A 20,272-nucleotide genomic window follows, 5' to 3' on the forward strand; every position below is an offset into this window, starting at 1 on the left:
GTTTTGAAATTGTTCAGATATCCAGATCAAAGCAATCCTAATAAAAGGTGTTACCCACCTATTAGGATGGCTTTGTTTTACTTTGTTGTCATATATCTAAGCCATTTCAAAACTTATTTTCATCAAATAAACTTTGAATTCCTGTTAGAATTGTATGCTCTTCAACATTTCATAAAGTGATTTCTTAGTATCTTGTAAAAAATTAGAAGCTGAATCCTCACTTCAACCAATGCTATGCCATCTCTTTAACTTGGAATTATGTTTTTTTAAATGAGTCTTGAATTTGAAAAAATATATATATATTTTGTTTATTATTATTTATTCTACTGTGACAGATAATTTGAAAATTAATGACTAATGATTAATTAATCATATTTAAAGATCAGAGAACAATGGGCAGGGTTTCAGACTCATGAATATTTACGGGAATGATGTTATAAGTGCTTATGCAAATCCAGGTTGTACAATGTACTTGAGACAATTTCACCATGAACTGGGTACTTTATCAATCCCATCATAATTTATGTTTGGTAGATAAAGTGTTGCTGGCCTGTATTAAACAAGTACTCTTTTGGGCCGTCGTTTTCAATGCTAGTTGCACCGGCATTGCGCAAAGCTTTTATAAAACTGCATGTTCATCAAATTGGCTGTATGGCTTGTGTGCAAAATGCACCTGCCCACACAGTTTTGCCTCAAACCTCCAGATTCACCTCATTTCTGGTTCCCCTTACACCGAGAAAGATGTAAGTTGATCTGAGGGAGACACTGTTTTTTGCAGTACTCAACCAAATTTGCACTATTTTTTATACAAATATTTCAGTGTCTTGTTATCCCTCAAGCATGTTACCAGGTGATGTCTATCATTTCTATTGATGAAGTATAAAAGGTGATTGAATATCATCGTGGCCTGGAGGTAAAACCTAGCATGATGCCTTTATCAATGATGGAAAGTTTGAGCCTAGTTTTCATCTCTTACCTTTTGATGTGATCCCATAAGGTCAGTGTAAAAATCTATAGAGAGGGCCCTTTACTGTAGCACTGGTGATATGTAGGCCTATGTTTTACATCGATCTGCAGAATCATTTGGCCCTTGTTAGGTCAACATTTGAAGTAAGTGGCTCATTTACTAATATATAATGCATTCAAAGCATATTGTGGAAAAGAAATCAATTTCTTTTAGTCACAGTTTTTCATGTACTAGTAGTCATAATTACTGTAGCTGTGCCAACAAATTCATCTGATTTTTTTAATGGTTTTTTTTTTTGTTGTTTTTTTTAGATGCTGCCTGTGCTATTTGATTTTTTATCTTCCAGTATTGAGTAGTTGTTATTACAATCATAGCTGATTGATTTTAATACCAACATTTCTATCTTGCCTGGATTTTGCAGCTCATTACATAGGATGTGTAAATAATTCCTTGAAGTTGCAGTCTGCTATACAGCAGAAGAACTTTGTATCAAGGCTTTTAGGTACTCTAGTTTGATTTTATTAAATTGTTAACATCCATAGTTTTTTAGTTTTTTAGGAGTTTAAAGCTTGAAAGCAAAACTTTAAAAAGCAATAACAGTTCTGATATGATTATGTACAATAACCTGGTCTAGTTGAATCAAGAAGAAACTGTTTCTGTGTCAAATACTCTGTGTGTGTTTGCTTGTTTGTTTGTTTGTTTTTTCGAAACAAAAGTTTCTGTAATGACTCAAAGCAGTTCATAAATGTATGGTTAGTTGTTTTTTGTTTGTTTTTTGTTTTTTGTTTCTTTGTTTGTTTTTTGGGGAGGGATGGGGAATCACATCTGGGTGACCCCAACACAGCCAGATTGTTTAAAAACTGGAAATTAAAACCAGTCATTTCCTTAACCTCCTAGATGTATGCCATGGGTTTTTTGTTTGTTTGTTTCGTAATGATTAAACATGATTATGATTGAATTCTACCTTGGAAGTGGTTGCACAGAAGTGGTGTTATACCAACTGAAGGTAGTTGGAAACTAACTGGAAGTAAGAGCTGCCATTTCATTGCTATATTTAGTTTTGTTTGTTTTCATACAAAACAAGAAGCTACTTGTTTGAAATTTTTTCAGTATGTGGAGATCTTTTTTTTTTTTGAAGGATTTAGCATTCTTAGTTTGTATGAAAAGTGTTTTCATTTTTGAACCAAAGTATGTCTTATTGCCTTCAAAATAATTATGTTCTTTATTGTGCATTAAAAACCTGCAGAGTTTGGCAGCTCAGGTAAACAAATCTGTATCTTCAAGCCTCACAAAAATGTAGAGATTGTAGCGACTGATAAATGTCCTTGTTTGTATATCATGTTTTCTGGAGGTGGGTTTACATTGCAAATGAGTGGCTTGAATTCAACATATAATTTTCAGGTGAATGATTAAAGCATGATGCAGGTGCTAGATATTGATAATTGTCGTTTCACTCACACTGCGTAATGAATGTCTTACAAAGTTTAAATTATGTTAACATGTTACTAGTTTTCCCTACAGCTGAAAGTGTTGTCATGAAAATTTGATATTACCAGTTATTGATTACTCAAAGAAAGATGTTGACTGTGGGCTCAAAGGGCAAAGGTCAGTCAAAGGCCTAGTGAAAATGCTCAAATTCCTGAATTTTTGCCCTCTTAAGCAATCTAGCCATCCAATTAAAATTGGGTTTGAGGATGTATGAGTACTCAACATATTAATTTGCAGGGGGTTATGCCACAAACTTTCAAACCTGTCATTTCAATTTTTTTGTCAATCCTGTGAAACTGTTGTCTCACACTGTCAAGATGTACTATGGACCTATCGGGAAAATAATGCGATATGGCAGAGGCATGCCAGTTGCCATTACGACATTTCTATTTTTTTTTTGGGGGGGGGGGATAATTTGCAGATTTTCTGTGGGAAAAAAATTACATTAAATAATTTTACATGCTCTTTTGTCTTCAGGTGTTTTAAAAGTGTGTGAGCAACATTTAGTACAATGTACAATTGTGCATGGAAACAGAGTGGATGACCTGCCTTGAAACTTCAAAGCATTTCTTTGGTGTCTGACAAAAAGTGAATCATGTTTTGTATATATGCTAAAGGTGTACATGAAATCCATCATGACATTTTCAGTCATTTTCTTGTAAGGTCTTGTGATCTTATGTCAGTTTGAAGAAATCAAGAGCCCTAGCTGAGAAGGGGAAAAATACACAAAAATATGTTTCGATTGTCTCGCAGAGTTAGGAAAATATGGGAGGGGGGAATGTGATTACACTACTATGATAACAAGATTGAAAACAGTATGCGAGTAATTAAAAAAGAGATGCTCTTTTTTTGTTCAGAAATGATTTGCCAAAAATGTATGACAGCAAATGCATTGATGCAATCACATCTCATGAAAATACATGTCCAAAAAAAAAAGAAATGTATCAAGAGTATTTGAATACCTGGTAGGTGCAGGGTGTTCTGCAAGCTGCAATCAAATGGACTTTGTGACATGTATCTGTAGAAACACCTCATGCTGAAACAAGGTTTGTTCGAGGCTTGCGTGACCTATCAATATATAGGATATGCACTGCCAAGTCCAGATATGGGTTACTATTTTGCTCATCATTACTGTAGTTACGTTTGCACACACAGCAACCTCCACTTCCGAACTGTAAAAGCAGTTTACAGTCACAGTTCACTCGATCTCTGTTGCTTATTGTATTTAGGTTGTATGTCTACATCAATGATAAATTGCCTTTTAATTTAATTTCGTGATTATAATAAATATGCAACACATCTTGAGTATATGTGGTGTTTCTGTAGAGCAATAATAACGAGCAAACTGACCCTCATTTTTCACGTTCCAGGTAGTGGACATGAAGTATTTTCTGAATGTAGTAACGACACACATGTCAGCATGGTTGTGTGTGCGTATATGCGAGGGGGGGGGGTTACTCGCCCATTTTATGGTCTGGTTAAGTTTCTCGAAGAATTCTGTACATGTACTTAGAACTCTCACAAGATGCAAAATCATGACAGACGTAATTCCCCGGTCCCCATGAGGTAATGTAGCTGGCTGTTCAAGTACTGAGATACAATGTATTCATTTTGTTACAAGAGGTATGGCAGGGTATAGAAAAAAAAAAATCTGTCTGTTCGGAGGAGTTATATTATAGCATTTTTTTTCCTTCTAACTTAGACAGTTCAAGATTCCATGAAGCCAGACGCAGTCTCCGCGAAACGTATCTCCGACGATAAAGTAGTGCAAACTATCTTTCGGTGTAGGCAGGGTAGTGCTGTGTAGGTTAGCTATCATGTACATACCTCGTCTTCAGTTTCTGCTAACTAGAGAAGCGATGTATCTGTATGGGGGAAATAGGTTGACAGAAGAAGCAAGTATATATAGCGAGTGGCAGCAAGATGTAGCGATATAGAGGGAGTACATTTGATTTTTTTTTCTCGCCAAACCTATCAGTGCCAATCACTGCATTCCTTTCTTTTGTTCTATCCCCCCCCCCCCTTCCCCATGTATAGATCGCAAATGTTTGTACACTTGGCAAATAGAATAAAAAAGCACTTTACAACAATGAGAGCAAAATATTTCTTGTCTGCAGAAAATATTGTACCTGTCAGTATTGTACTCTCATGACTTGATATACTAGTGTATGTATACTGGTTAATGTGCCCTTGTAAAACCACGCACCTGCGCCACCACATAGGTATACTTCTGCTCACTGCCACAGAAGGAATGCAGGAACTAATTATGCAATGTACAATAAAAACAGTTACCTTCTCTGTAAGAAAGGTGATTAGTCGCTCTAGTTTATGATGCCGACTATAATATTGTGCTATACACCAGTGTTTAGTCATTACACCTGCCGTGAATTTTATCATTATTTTTCCGTTTCCCACCATATTTGGTGCACATAATCTTGCTAGTTCTCATCGTAGCCTTGGGTACATATTCTTGGTGTATACTTTATGCGAAGAAATCTACGGAAGTACATGTGTAGATATTCAGCTCAAACTGGGCCTCGGCAAAGTTTAATGAATGCTGCATCACCAGGAAATATGTAAGCATTAAATCAAGTTTTTGTTGTAGGTTGTGTCTATTTCTTCCTACATGTAATATTTTCTTCATTGTGGCCATGTATAGCACGAATATGTGGTGTTCATTTGACGATGATAGCAATCAATCATTGCCTGCCATGAGGAAGTGTAACAACAGAGTTTTATGGTAAAGATGAACAGTTTATCAACACAGGATTCTGTGTGAATTGATACATAGAGTGGTCACAATTATATCCAAGAAATCTGTTTATTCTTTATCAAAAGTGCGCAAAGCCAAGGTGCAGGATATAGTGTAATTGAAGTCCATAGAGCACCACCGTAAGGGTTTTCTCGCGCGATTGTACACAGGATGTTGTACAATACTGAGGAGTATGTAAAACTGTGCACATGCAGTGCTATTTTTTAGGTATAATGTGCATAAGATGAGCGGACGTGAATATGCATGTTTATTTTACACGTGATATATTTTATGTATAACGGAGTACTAATCTAGAAAGACAGGATCATCTAAAAAGCTTATTTCTATTTAGTGTGTTGACAATGTCAGATATCTTCCTCTGGGACTGTTTAGCGAAATGTTCCTGTATCAATAAAGCACAAGTTGCTTAAAATAGGAATTTTGGACTGAGGTGTGTTCATTTCATGCTTTGACTTCATTCATACCAAGGGGTTCCGTGTTATACAGTTATTTCCGACAGCAAAACAGTTAATAAAAAAAAAAAGAACTTCTTGGGCTAACCAGTAACAAACTTACTGGTCCTCATTGTGAGTTAATCACTGGTAAAGTTATTTTGCATTAGTGTTGCATAAGCGTTCACAGTGGCTGATCCAGGGAGGACCGCAACTGGCGCACGCCCCCCCCCCCCCTTTATTTTTTGTTGAAACAAAAGAAAAAAAATGAGGGAGGGGTGCGTGCGCCCCCTCTTTACGGAATTTCTGGATCCGCCCCTGGTTCATGCATACATACGGTCATAATATGACACTTTACATATCATACACACATATATTATAATATGTATTTATGTATGTATGTAAAGTGTAGACCTACTGGTATACATACATGCATAATATTATACAGTCATATACATACATCTACATGTACATGACTTGTATGCATAGTGCATATGTACACACACGATCATGTAGTTTACACATTGAACTCACCAGGTATAATACATGCAGGGGACGACGCAACAGAGTGAAAGGAGACAAACAATTATTATTTAGGTCAACTACCTGTTAACCAAAGCCGTTAACATTTTGTTATGTGTATTTTGTTTCCTTCTCGAACACTTTACTAATACTCGGCGCCTTTTGCTTTTACAAAATGTAGATGGTACATCTAGTTATCAGTATTTGTATAGATAATCTATGAGTACTAGAATGGGTTTTTATTATACGAGTGTAACAAAGTACAGTTGCGTGTTTTACAAAAATCCTGTCCGAAATACATGTACACGTGTACCAGTAGTAAGTGCATGCCCACACCATTATGCCATTGAATTTCACTCCTTGAATACTAATCATCACGGTTGTATACATGTGCCGCCTAGAGGCGTGCAAAACTTCAGTAGGTATTGATACATTTTTTTTTTCACACACGAAAATTTTCTAAAACTACATCTATACAGAGTATATTGTATAACTATCCATTCTTTCTCTCACACATAGATACCGTTACAATGTACGTGTACACATAATACAACCTCGCTCTCTGCCACTCTCTCTCCCAGGCTCTCTCTCTCTCTCTCTCTTTCTCTCTCCCTCCTACCACCCCTCCCTCTCTATTTTTTCCCCCTCCTCTTTCTTCAAAAGGAGTTTTATCAGCGCGATTTAATCTCATGAAAAATATGTCAAGTGGGCATGCATTTTTTTACCGCAAATAACCTCTCTTCGGAGAGTTGCAAAGCAAGATACACGAGATATACATATCGTAGGGTCCGACATTTTGTCTATTCATACATTATTGCTGTTTACACTTTCCTAAATTCAGAATGCACTTTTTTCAGCAATTTCCAATTTCAAAGAAACTGATAAAGGCAGGTGTCTGTAACATGCAAAGGAAAATGTAAGTGTTATTCACTTCTTCTTTTTTTTGTTTACAAACTCCCTATTCAAAAAGGCATAGTATGTATTTGCACAAACGTATTTAGCAGGCTACAAATAAAAGTGGAAAGTACTTTTTTACTTCTTTCTTTGCTAGTAACACAAAGTACTGCTCTACAACATCACCCTTCAACAATTTCCTTTCTTTTGAGTTTAAATGACAAAGACATAAGTTAAGTTACACCTTAAGTATAATTTGTACAAAAGGGTTGGATTAGCATCATAATTATCTCCACATCACAACCACTGCATCACAGCGCGACAATAGTTATCAAATATCTTTTCAATACACATCATCAAGAGCCTGTTAATAAAAAGAAAAAAAAATGAAAAAAAAATCACAATGATAATAATTACATAGGAAAAAAAGTCCATCCATTATTCATTGAGTGAACTGATATGCACTCCTTCCTTCTTCCCGTCCCAGATTATGTGTTTGATATTCTGTGTTCAGTCGTCTGTCTTGTGACACTCTTCGGGTGTACTTGAAATTCACATGAGTATACATGCGTACAGCATACTTATTTTGTCAGTTCATTTCCTCCGGATACGCCGGGGAAATCCGATCGTTTGAATCCGCAGTTTTCAGTAGCCGCTGTACACAAGGAAGCCGTTAAATGTGACGTATTTGAACTTTGTGTCACTATGGATACCGAATCTCTCGGACGGACCGAGCCGCAGATAGAGGGCGTCCCCTCGCTCGAGATGGACCATCACGCTCTGACTCTCCATCACATTGCGATCGTGGGCGTCGGTGTAAATAGCCGTGATGACTTCTTCGTTCTTCATGAGGGTAACTCCCAGAAAGAAGTTGTCGTATGATCGAAATCTGTGTGTGCATCGATTGGGAGAATGAACAGGGAGCAGGGTAACTATTTATCTTACAAGTCGGTCATGTCGGTAGAAAAATCGATAGTCGATAAAACTTCCTAAAAGTCGGACTATACCTACCGGAGACAGTGAGATCTCGAGTCAACTTGTATCGGTCAAACAACAGCGGTCGTGTAATGATCATGATTTCGCACTACTTATGACAAAGGACATACGCTCACTCTGTGTGCATACCAGTCATGTCGATTCCCCCTCCCCCCCCCCCCCCCCCCGATCATCCACCATAATGGTGGATTCTCGCAGAAATCATGTTTTTCTTCTTCTTTTTCAGCTATATGCAACATTTGATATTCCTGGGGATTCGAATATTGTTTTCTCTCTCTACTCTTTGTAGGAAATCTTTGAGCTCGCCATATTGTCCGGTTGGCTTTGTGTCTCAATATGGTCAGAACTTTACTATTATCATACGCTATTGCGGCGTCATGAAAGAAAATGCCCGTACAAGCACACAGGGAACGATGGACACCACAACCCTTTCCTGCGCGGGGCTGTTGTAGATTTCTTCTTTGCTTGGAATGTATTTTCGAATATTATGTACGAAAGGAAATCAGAGTATTTGAATAAGGAACTCAATCTAGTTAACAAATGCGATCAGATATAAGAAAAGGAAAGGGTAATAGAAAGCCTGTCAACAAGCTATAATAGAACCGAAGGGAGGCTTACGTGAATGTGATGAAGTAGTAGCCCGCCCTCTCGCACACGAACGAACCATTGCCCTGAACGAAGTCTCGGCCTTTGTTTACGAACACGTGATCAAAAGTGACGACCTGTGGCGAGCTCGAGCCAATCATGGAACGCGTACGGGCCACCGAGAATGCTGATTTTCGCGACGCTGTGAAGAAACGATGAAGAAAAAAAAAAAAGAAAGATTCGTCAAAATAATATACGATCATTGCATGCATGCACACATTATCGTAAAATGGTATTTTGAAACACGGTTTGATGTGAAGTGGGTAACTCATTTCATGGCTTATCTCTCTATCTCTGTCTGCATGTAGGCTCCGACATCACTTGACGACAAGTCTTCTGTATGTACCACCAAAATTATTAATTTGTTTGTGTATTTGTTTGTGTGTTTGTTGTTTTGGATATTAACGTCCTAACCAGAATGGTTCATTTGCAAAGCCATGTTTATCCCCTGCCTACACCCTGAGTGGAGAATGGTTAATATCTTCCATAATGTCGGATTAGAGTGAAAACAGTTCAGATTCTCTGTGAATATTTCAATTGGAAATTCACATCTCGTGCAAATGTTTTTAGGAGTTCACTGCTATCATTGTAGCTACAGTGTAGGCCTAATTACCTTTTCAAAACTTTCATACCTTGACGATCAAAAGATCACCTACTGGGCGTTCATAGCATAATGTGTGTCTGTTTGCGACGCGAGAGACACGAACCGGATGTACATATGATACAGCATGAAGGAGTAGAGGGGAAAAACTCCTCAAACCCTATTTGATATATTAAAGGGAATTGGCCCACTGCGGTATGGTGTGTATGGCTATTCTAAGGATTTAGAGTCGAAGCTTGCCCGATGCCAAAGACACATGTCTTACCCGCGGTACACGTCATTCTTGGCCCTGGTGCACGTGGGTACCTTTACCATTGCTGAGGGAATGACACTGACAGAGCCATCCAGGAAAATAGTACGAGCACTGAATAAAACCAATGATGACCCCTAATGATCCTTCAGAACGTCAGCTGTGCCAAGCTCAGACAAAGCTCCTAAAGCTAATTAATATGGCTAGCCATCATTGCATTTAGTAAGTACTTATCTATTAAAACAAGTTTGCAGATATATAAATATATTTGTTTGCTGTATCTCTTAATGCATGATTTTAGCTGGAATTGATACAAACAAACACGCACTAACACGTTCATGATTATGAAATAAAAAATCCGATCATTACTATTCCTCGTGGTCAGCCAAAATGTGAGATCGAACTTACATCCCGAACGAGTTTCCTCGAGCACGTCTTTCATGATAGCAATATCATCATCCCTCAAAGTCGGTCTGGATCCCCTGTTGCTGCTGGCAATCGATGGGCTGCCCCGGCTCTGGACGCCGCTACCACTAAGCCTCGACGTCGTGACGGTGTCGTCGTCGAGAAAAGACGACGCTTGAAGGGCCACCACTTGTTCAAGCAAGTCTACCTTATCCAAGAGCTGAGGAAGGGCGTAGAACAGATGTTTATTTCATGAGGTATTGTGACATTGATATCGAATAATGATCTTATTTCGTAACAGAAATGTTGCAATCTAATGCCGCAGATAGATGAGTCATCTTCACAATATGTTTAAATCTGTCTTCGTAAAAATAAGGATCACTACAAATGCATACATCGACATCCAAACATTTAATAGCCTTTGCGCTAGCTTCGGGAAACTCAAGCTGTACGACAATGTACAAGTTCTTCGTTCTTGTCGCGTAGATCAAAAAGTTTGATTTGTTTTTGTTTTGTTTTTTCTACAGAACCTGAAGATGTACAGGGCCGATCTTGACTGTATGTTATGTACAATGTGATCTATGACACACCGTGCCTTATGAAAAGAGCTTTAGTTCAATGAATAATCAAAAGATATAACAGGGAACTGTGTCTGAAGTTGTGTATATTATGTTCTTAAAATCGCAACATTATTTGATGATGTAGGTCTACTTGGTACCTGAGATGTGATTTCATCATTGGACGACGGTCCCCTTGCGGCTACAGGCCCAGTCGAGCGATCCCCCTCCTGCTCCAGAGTACGAAGCCGTGTGGTCAGCTCGGCGTTCTGTTCGTCCAGTCGCTCCAGTGCAGCAACTAGCTGATCTGCCTGTTGCTCTGTGAGGTGGACCCCACCCGTGGTTTCGTCAGTGTCGCGAGCCGTTCCGCCAGCTGAAGCTGCAGAAGGACCCGCATTTCCGCGGCTTGTTCCTCGCGAAGAAGACCCCCTCCCCGGCGCTAGGCGATCGCCTGATCCTACGGCTTCGGGAGCTTCATCAGATTCGATACGAATTGATTTGATTTTATATCAATATAGCAAAAAAATACCTTTTAGTAACACATTACAAATCCACTTGAATGAGGTAAAATAGTACGCCCAAATGAGTAGAATATTCACAACTGTGATTGTGGTAGATATTCTATGCTTCGTTTTTGGATTATTCAACTTTTGTTGATACATCTTCTTGACCTGGGACAGAATCGAAACTTCAAGAAAGAGTTATCGAGAGAATGATATTATTTCCCGCCGAATAAGGGTCGTTTATGTTTCCTTTTTTTTTCCAATACGAATGAGATGATAATACATAGACTATCATAAGTCAGTACCGAGATGAAAAGCGAAACGACCGTAATCAATCTCAAACGTTTCCTTTCATTTACACCTATTTATTTCACAGTTCAATTTCTTCATGAACTCTTCTCTCGCCATAATATTTCCTTCTTGCAACTATTTCAATTGTTCGTCCTTTCTCTACGATGAAATAAAGGAAAGATTAAGCCGGTATCCTACATTTCACGAATTCAGTATCTGAACATTGATAAGTCTGATAAGAAGAAGTTGACATGCGAGGACAGATAATCAAAAACTGTAAAAGAGACTCACACAATCCAAGTACCACAGCATGGTCCAAGCGCTCTGTTGATGTCATGATGCCATCTGCTTCCGCATCCATGCCGTCCAGAGACGGTGGGTCGTGTGAAGAAATGACGGTTCGGCTTCCAACACTCATCAGCTCGGCCTCGGCATTTCCCAGATACTGATGGAGTCTATACGGGGTGGCACATAAATTTGTAACGTGTTCAGCAGTTTCCATTTTTTTTTTTCTGTAGCTTCATTTCTTTATTTTTTTTCCTTCTACTGAGACATCTTACCTGTCCCCAAATCCCCTTATCACATCGATGAATACACCCCTGAAATGCCCATTGTTTTTATAGTCTTCTCTCTCTTTTTTTTATGTTTGTTTGATTTTTTATAGCTAATTCATTTTTTTTTGTCACGTGTGTGTCCATGGCACCCTAACTGCCACTAAATCAAATTTCCTCTTGCATGTCTATTTGAAGTGTTCTGAAGCTTTTTAGACCTTTGTGTGTCTGGTATCAGCGACTTTGGAGGAACCATGTGTAGATGCAAAGTTCCAAACAAAGTAGTATGGAAACACGTCTAGCTTTATCGTCGAGCTTTAATAGTAAGATGATATGCCTTTGGTCAATGTATACAGTATAGTTTGTGACAGAGATGGATCGTGCTTTATAAGAATCATATTGAATTACTCTAATATCCTTCTTACTTAGTTTAAAACATTTGCACCCGTCTAATTTGGAAAAGAACAAGGGTATCACTGGGGAGCAGACTCCACAGGAATGAAAAAGGTACCTTCAGTCAAAATGATGACATTAAGATATCCTCTCCAAAATTTCATCACACGAGAGAGAAACATTTTTCAGAGCTTGTTTGCAGATACTTGATACGATGGCAATGACAGAAGTTAAGAAACAACTAATTGTTACCTTGACAACCGCTGGGACGGTTCTAACGCAGGGTCGTAGGACGAAGGGTCTTCACTCATCAACCTGTTGAAGAACTGCTCGAAGTGGAGGAGGAACTCTCGCAGTTCCTGATTCTCGGTCTCAAGCCGCACTATCCTAGACTCAAGGTCCGATCTGGCAGCAGCTCTCACGTTCTGGGCCGTTTGGACCCTCAGCTGGGTATGCAGATTCTGGACCTGAAATAGGAATACACGACAAACCATTACCAGGTTCATAGTTAAAGGGCAACTAGCTCCCAGTCCCTCTACCCCTTAAACAAACTTACAAAGATACAATATGAACAATAATTGAAACAGAAACAAGAGAAACAAGCTAGAGATAGTCACAGTGAGATCACTTAAATACAACATATTTGTAACCATTTGTAATTTGTAATTTGCGACAGGTATACACCATTTGCAACACAAATGTTGAAGATACGTTCATCAGCCGATTGATCCATAACTGGCATGCTCAAGAAGACAAGAAGTTCTTCTTGAATTCGAAAATATGGTTTTCAAAGCAGTAGTTCAAATGTTTGTTTTTTTCAGAATTGAATGAGCATGTGTGATAATGGTCCCTATAAAATACAGTGCTTTGTCCAGAGATCAAGAGGCAAGGTAGTGATGTACAGAGGACAGTGACGAGAGAATGGATTAGGCATGTTAGACTTACCTGCCCGACGAGAGATGACACCTGTGTAGTCAACCTGCTGAACTTGGCATTCAGCTGGGCGTTCGTGTTGTCCATGACAGACAGTCGCCGGTGAATTCCTGCCAGCATAGCTCTGTTTGGGTCGACCGCTCCTCGCGGGGGAATGGGTGCCTGGACCCCGCTCGAAATCGGCACCCTGGCCAGTCTCGAGTTCGTCTGCGCGCCCGAGGTTGGTCTGCGCGAGCTCGAGCCCGGTCTGTCCAGGATAATCGGTCGTTCTTCAGGAGGAACAAAGCAGACGGTCACGTGCGCGACCGTAGCCAGAACGGCGACAAAAAGCGCACCGCAGCAAAGAGGGGATATAGCCATCATTGAAGTCTTGCTCCTGGCGACGATACTTTAAATACTGGAAAACAGTGGCAATACCAATATTCATCGTTAATCCAGAAATCGATTACGATGGAGGTAAGTCATAAAACAAATAATGCTTTACTCTCAATTGTGTTAGGAACCACACATACGCAAAGCGTACTTGTCAAAGTAAGTGGAACCTGAACCTATGAAAGACACCCGATAGTAGTAAAATTTCCCTAGTTTGTATTCTATGGTTTTGTTCTTTTTGTTTCTGATGTTGTGTTGTTGGAGGTGGTTTTATTCTAAATCAAAACATTGATTGCAGATGCGGAGTCAGTGGCTCTTTGTGTACTCCACGGTCTCGATGCGTGCGACAAATTTCCGAGTAAAGTTCTACTGAGGCCTGAAATATCCTGACAAAGGTAAACGTCACTTAACTGTTTCGACATCGACAGCTGGGTGCAGTTTGTTCTCTGTCCCGAGTCATTGCCCTTCCCACTACTGTCTCTTCGTCATTCGTCCCCTCTTATAACTCGAGAAACGATGCTTATGTTATAGACAAAAAATGCACAGAGCCGAATTTACGGGTGTTCCATCATTATACCCTAGAAAAGAACATCATTATTGTGCCATCCATTTAACGTACTTAATATTCAAGTAAAGTATCCCGACTATTCCGTCCCGAATTCAGTCTTTTATGGAGTTTTCAAATGTGTATCACATGCCCTTTTTGTCTGAAAGAAAACAACAACAACCAAAACGCGTTTTCAATATTTGAATGCGTTATATTCCTGAACATTATGGGGATGAAGTGATTTTTGAAAATAATCCTTTCCATACTCAACTGCTATCACATATCTAGTCCCCTAGCAGTAGTATATGTGAGTGTGATCTTCTTTAAAACAATGAATAAACAAACAATTAAAGCACTGAGATCGACCGTTTTGCCTCTGGATGAGCCTATACTAGTTTTCAGTTATCTTTATACAGCGGTTTTGCAGTAAAACCAAAGGAGAGCTCACGATGTCGTAATACAGAGCTGAGCACCTAAAATAGGATAGCACATAACGACTTGTTTTGTACTGTGGTTGCTTTTTACAAGAAGAGGCAAGCCAGCATTCCGAGGAGTTTTAATTGGCCCTTTGATCGTTTATGACAATATTACGAGGATGTCTAGCAAAAAAAAAAAGAAAAAAATCGATCATGGAAACCCCGAATAAGAAGAAATTTCGCAATCAAGTCACAGCTTTTGCTTCGCTTTTTTAATGTGGAATACCCTTTTAATTAATTCCAATCCCTTTTACAAGAATTCAGCTTGGTAGGGCCTATATGGAATGAGAGAGAATAAAACAATAACACGGAGGCAATGTTTTAGAATACTTTATGTGTGTCCTAGAAACGTTCACAGAAAAAGAAAAGTATAATATCGACACTTTTTTACTCCCGAAAACAGGCGATTTTCTAATTGCAAAACCGTAGGATTTTACAGAAAAGGAGCAGAATTTAACAGCATTGTTGACGTGTGACTTTCTTTGATCGTTTTGACAGTATACATGGCTGTTTTACAGGCACGAAAAGAAGATATAACAAACTCATCATATACAAGGTCTATTACTATTGTTTCGTAATGAACATCATTGGCATATAAAGAAATGCAGCTGCGAACGATATCCCCTATTTAAGATAGGTCCTGATGCGATTCCGTTTTCCTTTACATGATTATCTATGTATGTCGTCTGACAATAGCGATAAGGAAAGAGCATGGATTCCCGTTATCACTCGAGGTCCTATGACTAGCAGCATATACAGGATATAGTCATATCTTCTACTCCCTCTAATGTTTGTTCCTTCCTCCGCAATCATTGGCAGTTTAACCGTTCCTATACATTAAAGGGATCAGCGTGAACCTCTTTTGCAAATCTCTTCGATTATTGACTGTTTGATCATTGGCCGGTCAAAAGATTGAATGATTCATGAACCAAAGAATTAATGAATAATTAAGAAAAGAGGTGAACAAATCAATAGTTTTGACATTTCACTCTCGTTTTCATTTACAGGAAATCCACGGACGAACTAACTTCTGAGAGGAATTAATTCCATCTGTATGTGCTTCACTGTGCTCTCTTTGCCCCAAAGCATGCCAGCACTCTTCCCTTCCTCTCATCTTTCTGCCTTTATCTCTTTCTGACTTTACTTTGCACCTACGATCATTGCATCCCCCAATATCATTCCTCCCTCTCTCTTCCCTTTCTTCCCGGCAGAGAAACCACCTCTAAGGTAACCCGAAAGTTTCCCTACATCTCTCACTTCCTGGGACTAAGATGGGTGAGCTCTCAGCATGTTCCATTTAGGGTCCGACCATGTGACCCTTCAAATCGGTACAGATCTCGAGACTGTTTTCTTTTCATCGAAAGTTTTATGAGATGTCAAGTAACGTCACGGTGCCATGAGATCGAAACAATTATTTTGATAGAGTTGTTCTAGACCCGAAGAGTGACTAGGGTCAAAGGTGATTGGGTCAATTTCTTTTTTCCTCCGATGAAGCGGAGAGATAAATCATATTTCAGAGTTCCATTTCATTATTTAACCCTGTCACTCCCCGAACAATGCTAAATAGAGTCTGTCGTGAATACAGCGAAAATGAATCATTGAAGGCACGTGCTATTCAAAAAATAAACTAGATATCGTTAAGGATAACGCCAGACTAAGTTTCAAGAGCTATCTGTCAACCTGTATCACGTGATTTCTAATTTTAGGACTGTTTGTCAAACTGAAAAATAATAAACATGAGAGATTTAAAAAAAAGCAGAGATTGCACGAATTGGCAAAAGTCCCACATTTTAAGAGAAGGCATCTACTCTATATCATCATTTTCAGTGTTACTTTTGTCCCGAAGAATAATAGTCATATATATAGTGATACCGTGTAGCTTGATTATTTTTCAGTTCAACTTTTTAGGAACTTGACAGGACTTGTGCAAATTCTTACAGGATTTCAGAATCCCGTTGTGAATTGGCCAATGCTTGTTGACTCTGGGAAATCATGAGTCCTTGTAAATCATAACATGTGAACTCTTGGCAATCAACATAACAAAGCAATGACAATATTTTGTGCCCAATTTTTTGCTCATAATATAGGTAATGACTTTCATATTGCATACTGTGATTAGATGTATTTGAGATCAGCGTGATAGAAGCGTATGAGACAAAAAAGAGAAACAGTGAAATAGTTTCTTTTGTTTCCTCTCTCTGGCTGCTACAGAAAGGGATATAATGGACTTTTGTGGGAATTAAAAACGGAAAGCGCAATTCTTTACAGCAGCTGAACATTTTTATGTGATCTAGTGTAGTGTCGAAGAATAGCATAACTGTTACCTACCCTTTATAGCAACTCAACGAGAGCGACAGTAAGCAATTGTAAAGGATTCCCACTTGTTTTTACAGCTGTCGCAGTTGTTGCCAGTTACGATATCACAGTGTGTACATATATCTCTTGTGCAAGAGGTCATACTTAATGGTGCCTTTAAAGTGAAACATCCAATCTATTCGGGTAATCGAGTCGACTTTGCTTAATGGATCAAAAAAAATGACACATAGAATAATGAAAGTTAAATAGTCAAATCGGACAGATTTGAGGTTGATGTAGAATTCTACATTTCCAAATATTTATCAAGAACAGATTTCCATCATAGTCATAGTCATGTACTAGTATGTAAGTGTGAGATGACGCGATGACGTCATGGCCGCCTAAGCCCATTTACGTCCACGAATATCAAATCTTCCTATTTTCTGTTTCTTCAAGTAAAAAGCATTTGAATTATATAAACACACTTGATATCAAATCATTATATTATAATATTGTAAGAACTCGGCTACAGTGATATACTTTGAAGAAAGGAGGCGGTCATTCTTGTAGTTTTAGGCAAGAAAAAAAAAAGACTTTTCGTGTGAAACCTATCGGTTTGTTATTATGAAGGCATCATATTTCCGAGTTCATACTGGCATATATTGCAAGCGTTTGGGACAAATATCAAAATTTCGTGGATATATGTTAGGCATCTAAATTATACGACTTTCTTACTTTGTCCCGATATCAAAAAAAAAGAGAGAAAAAAATGTGCTGTTATCTTAATTGGAAACACGCACCATAACATTATTACAATAAGTTATAAGAAATAATAGAATCTATACCTTTAAGGTCACGTGAAAAGCATAATCCCTGAGCTGAGAGAATTGATAACTCACCTGACGTTTGATCTGTTTTTCCTCGGAGTCATTTCCTGCTCAATGTAAGATAAGTCGACGTTTTCAAGATGATTTGCACCATACACGATACATGCCTAGACAACGCTCAACTGATGTTCATCGTTAAGCTCAGCACCACCACTCTTGTCATAGCAATAAGTTCACAATACCAATGCTATTTAAAAATGGCTGTCCTGAGCGGGACATGTTTATAGAAGAACCTTGCAGAATGATGAAACTACAAATAGTATGTAGGTATGGGCGTAAACTTTTCATTTTCGTTACTGTATAATTTTGCTGACATCTTTGGAACTTTGTTAGTATTAAGGTATGAAGGTTAGCATTAAGGTATGATGAGTGACCTATATGAGAAACCTGAAGGTGCACGGACCGGAAATTCACCTTTGATTGAAAATGTATCATCTCAAATGACGTCTGTCTCCTTTTTTCACACCATGGTCACATCATATTTGACGGGAAAAAAATACAGTGTTTAAGATTCCTAAATTCTTTTTACTCTATATCCGGTATCAATAGAACTTCGCTTATATTCTGTTTTCTGATTTTACTCAGTTTTATCAAACTCGAACATCATGGAAATGCAAGTTCAATTCGTGTACTAACTGAAATGGCAATTGATTATTTACGCGAACAATCAGGTTGGACAACTGTTAATCACAAAAGTCGGTCAGTGACTTCCCTGCAGAGGTCACAACGATTTTTTTTTTTCAACCACACCTTGACCGCGTTAAGGGAAATTCATTATCAAGCTAATTCACATGATTCATCCTCATCAGTAATCACCCTTGGCACAAATTCCAGAGTTTCTCATTATTTTGTGTAAACCAAAACAGAGTGTAAACATAAATATACATTGGCGGGACGACATCATAAAGTGATGGGATGAGGTGCGTCACTTCTGGAAGTATTATAAGCAATATTGAGGTCAGCTTTCAGACCAATCTCTACACTAGTCATGGCATAGATTTACTTAACATATACTAGTATTTGAATACATTATACAAGCAGTATGATAAAAATTCTGATGTCAGTACGGGACTTAGTAACTGTAGACACAAAGATATTGTAATCGTACTTGGTTTTGTTTTGCCGTTTGGTCTGTTGCTGCTGCTTTATGGTCAACAAACGAATTCGGTATTCCAGCCTACTGCCATGACTGCGCCTGCGTGTAAAAAGTTGTGAGGCTATCGACGCATTGTTTTTTTTTTGTGGAAGTGCGACCATCTCTTTCATTTATTTATCTATGTATTCATTTGTCTTTCTGTCTATCTATCTATCTACCTACCCACGTATCTATCTTTTTATTCATGTATTCATTTGTTTTGCTAAAAAGCATTGAAGTTATACCATCGCGTAGTCTGTATTTGATTCTCGTGTACATGATTCTCGCATTTGAAATGATATCATGTTTACTTTAGAATATCTTTGTGTTTCTATCGTTATTTTGTTTGTTTGCCTGCTTTTAAATGTCATTCGAACGCCGCATTTTACCTACACATGTCAATGTATTGTTTCCAATACCAGGGATTCTTTTGTTGTTGTTTTTTCCCACAATGTTCAAAGCTTGTAGATAATCCAAAACATACAAATTATTCTTTTCTGTTAGAAGTCATCGGTTCTCAGGTTTCACTTAAACTCTTCAATATCTTTGCGCGTTTGCGAAAATCATCAACCTGTAATTATTCCAGCCATATTAATATACGTGCGTATTTTATCTAGAAAAAGAAATAAGAGTTTCGGAGCCGTTATGACTCTTAAGAGGAAGAAAGCTTTCAATGATTATGATCGTTAAATCAGAAGCACGATCGATGCATCATATCACGTCATGTCGATAACTTCTTAATGTGGCAAGAACTAAACTTCTTATTAAAGCGTGTAAGACACGGTGTATAAATGTAACAAGGTAAGCGAATTATAACAATTGATTATTATATACCTTCTTACCGAATCGGATGGCGAGGTGTTGAGGTTGGTAGTCTTTCCGGTGATCGTCGATGGAGCTGTTGTGATCGACAAGGAGCTCAGGCCACAGGACTTGTGATCTCGCTGTCGAGCAGAGTATTATGTTCACTGTCACTGGTGCTTTTGCCTCGTGATGCCACGAAAATGACGGGCAGCCTTTCTGTTGGATGTTGGGACTATCGATTTCTTTCAGAGGGGTGAATTCGTCTCTCACAGAGGATGCGCTATGAGTGGCAGAGACACTAAAACCTCAACATGCAATATTGCGTTTTGTGACTGCGATTATAAACATTTTGAGAACAAATAATGATGCCAATCACAGCATTTGATCCTCTCGATTCGAAGGCAGTCCGTTATAAATTGAGTCAACAAAAGTGGTTTGCACTTACGCGGCACTCAGGACAGCTTCACATTCATCTATCTTTATTTTTCGCTTTAAATGTTATGCAACAACGGCAAATTTAATTGCGTCTTCTGGGAAGACACTTAATTGAATTATA

General features: G+C 38.5%; 1 protein-coding gene across 1 annotated transcript; it reads right to left on the reverse strand.

Annotated features, from left to right (window-relative positions):
• Nucleotides 1–6,283: 6,283 nt before the first annotated feature.
• On the reverse strand, nt 6,284–19,887 carry LOC139734475 (uncharacterized). Its single transcript, XM_071645258.1, has 8 exons — nt 19,755–19,887; nt 13,213–13,597; nt 12,520–12,734; nt 11,615–11,778; nt 10,691–11,001; nt 9,976–10,192; nt 8,690–8,858; nt 6,284–7,964 (listed from the first exon to the last, which is right to left on the reverse strand). The coding sequence occupies exons 2-8, from the start codon at nt 13,561–13,563 to the stop codon at nt 7,721–7,723; spliced, it is 1,671 nt and encodes a 556-aa protein (XP_071501359.1). The 5' UTR covers nt 13,564–13,597; nt 19,755–19,887; the 3' UTR covers nt 6,284–7,720.
• Nucleotides 19,888–20,272: the final 385 nt, after the last annotated feature.

This window comes from Diadema antillarum, unplaced genomic scaffold (genome assembly GCF_040938485.1).
Source record: "Diadema antillarum isolate AM-2024a unplaced genomic scaffold, OU_Dant_1.0 seq00000527_RagTag, whole genome shotgun sequence".
NCBI lineage: Eukaryota > Metazoa > Echinodermata > Echinoidea > Diadematoida > Diadematidae > Diadema > Diadema antillarum.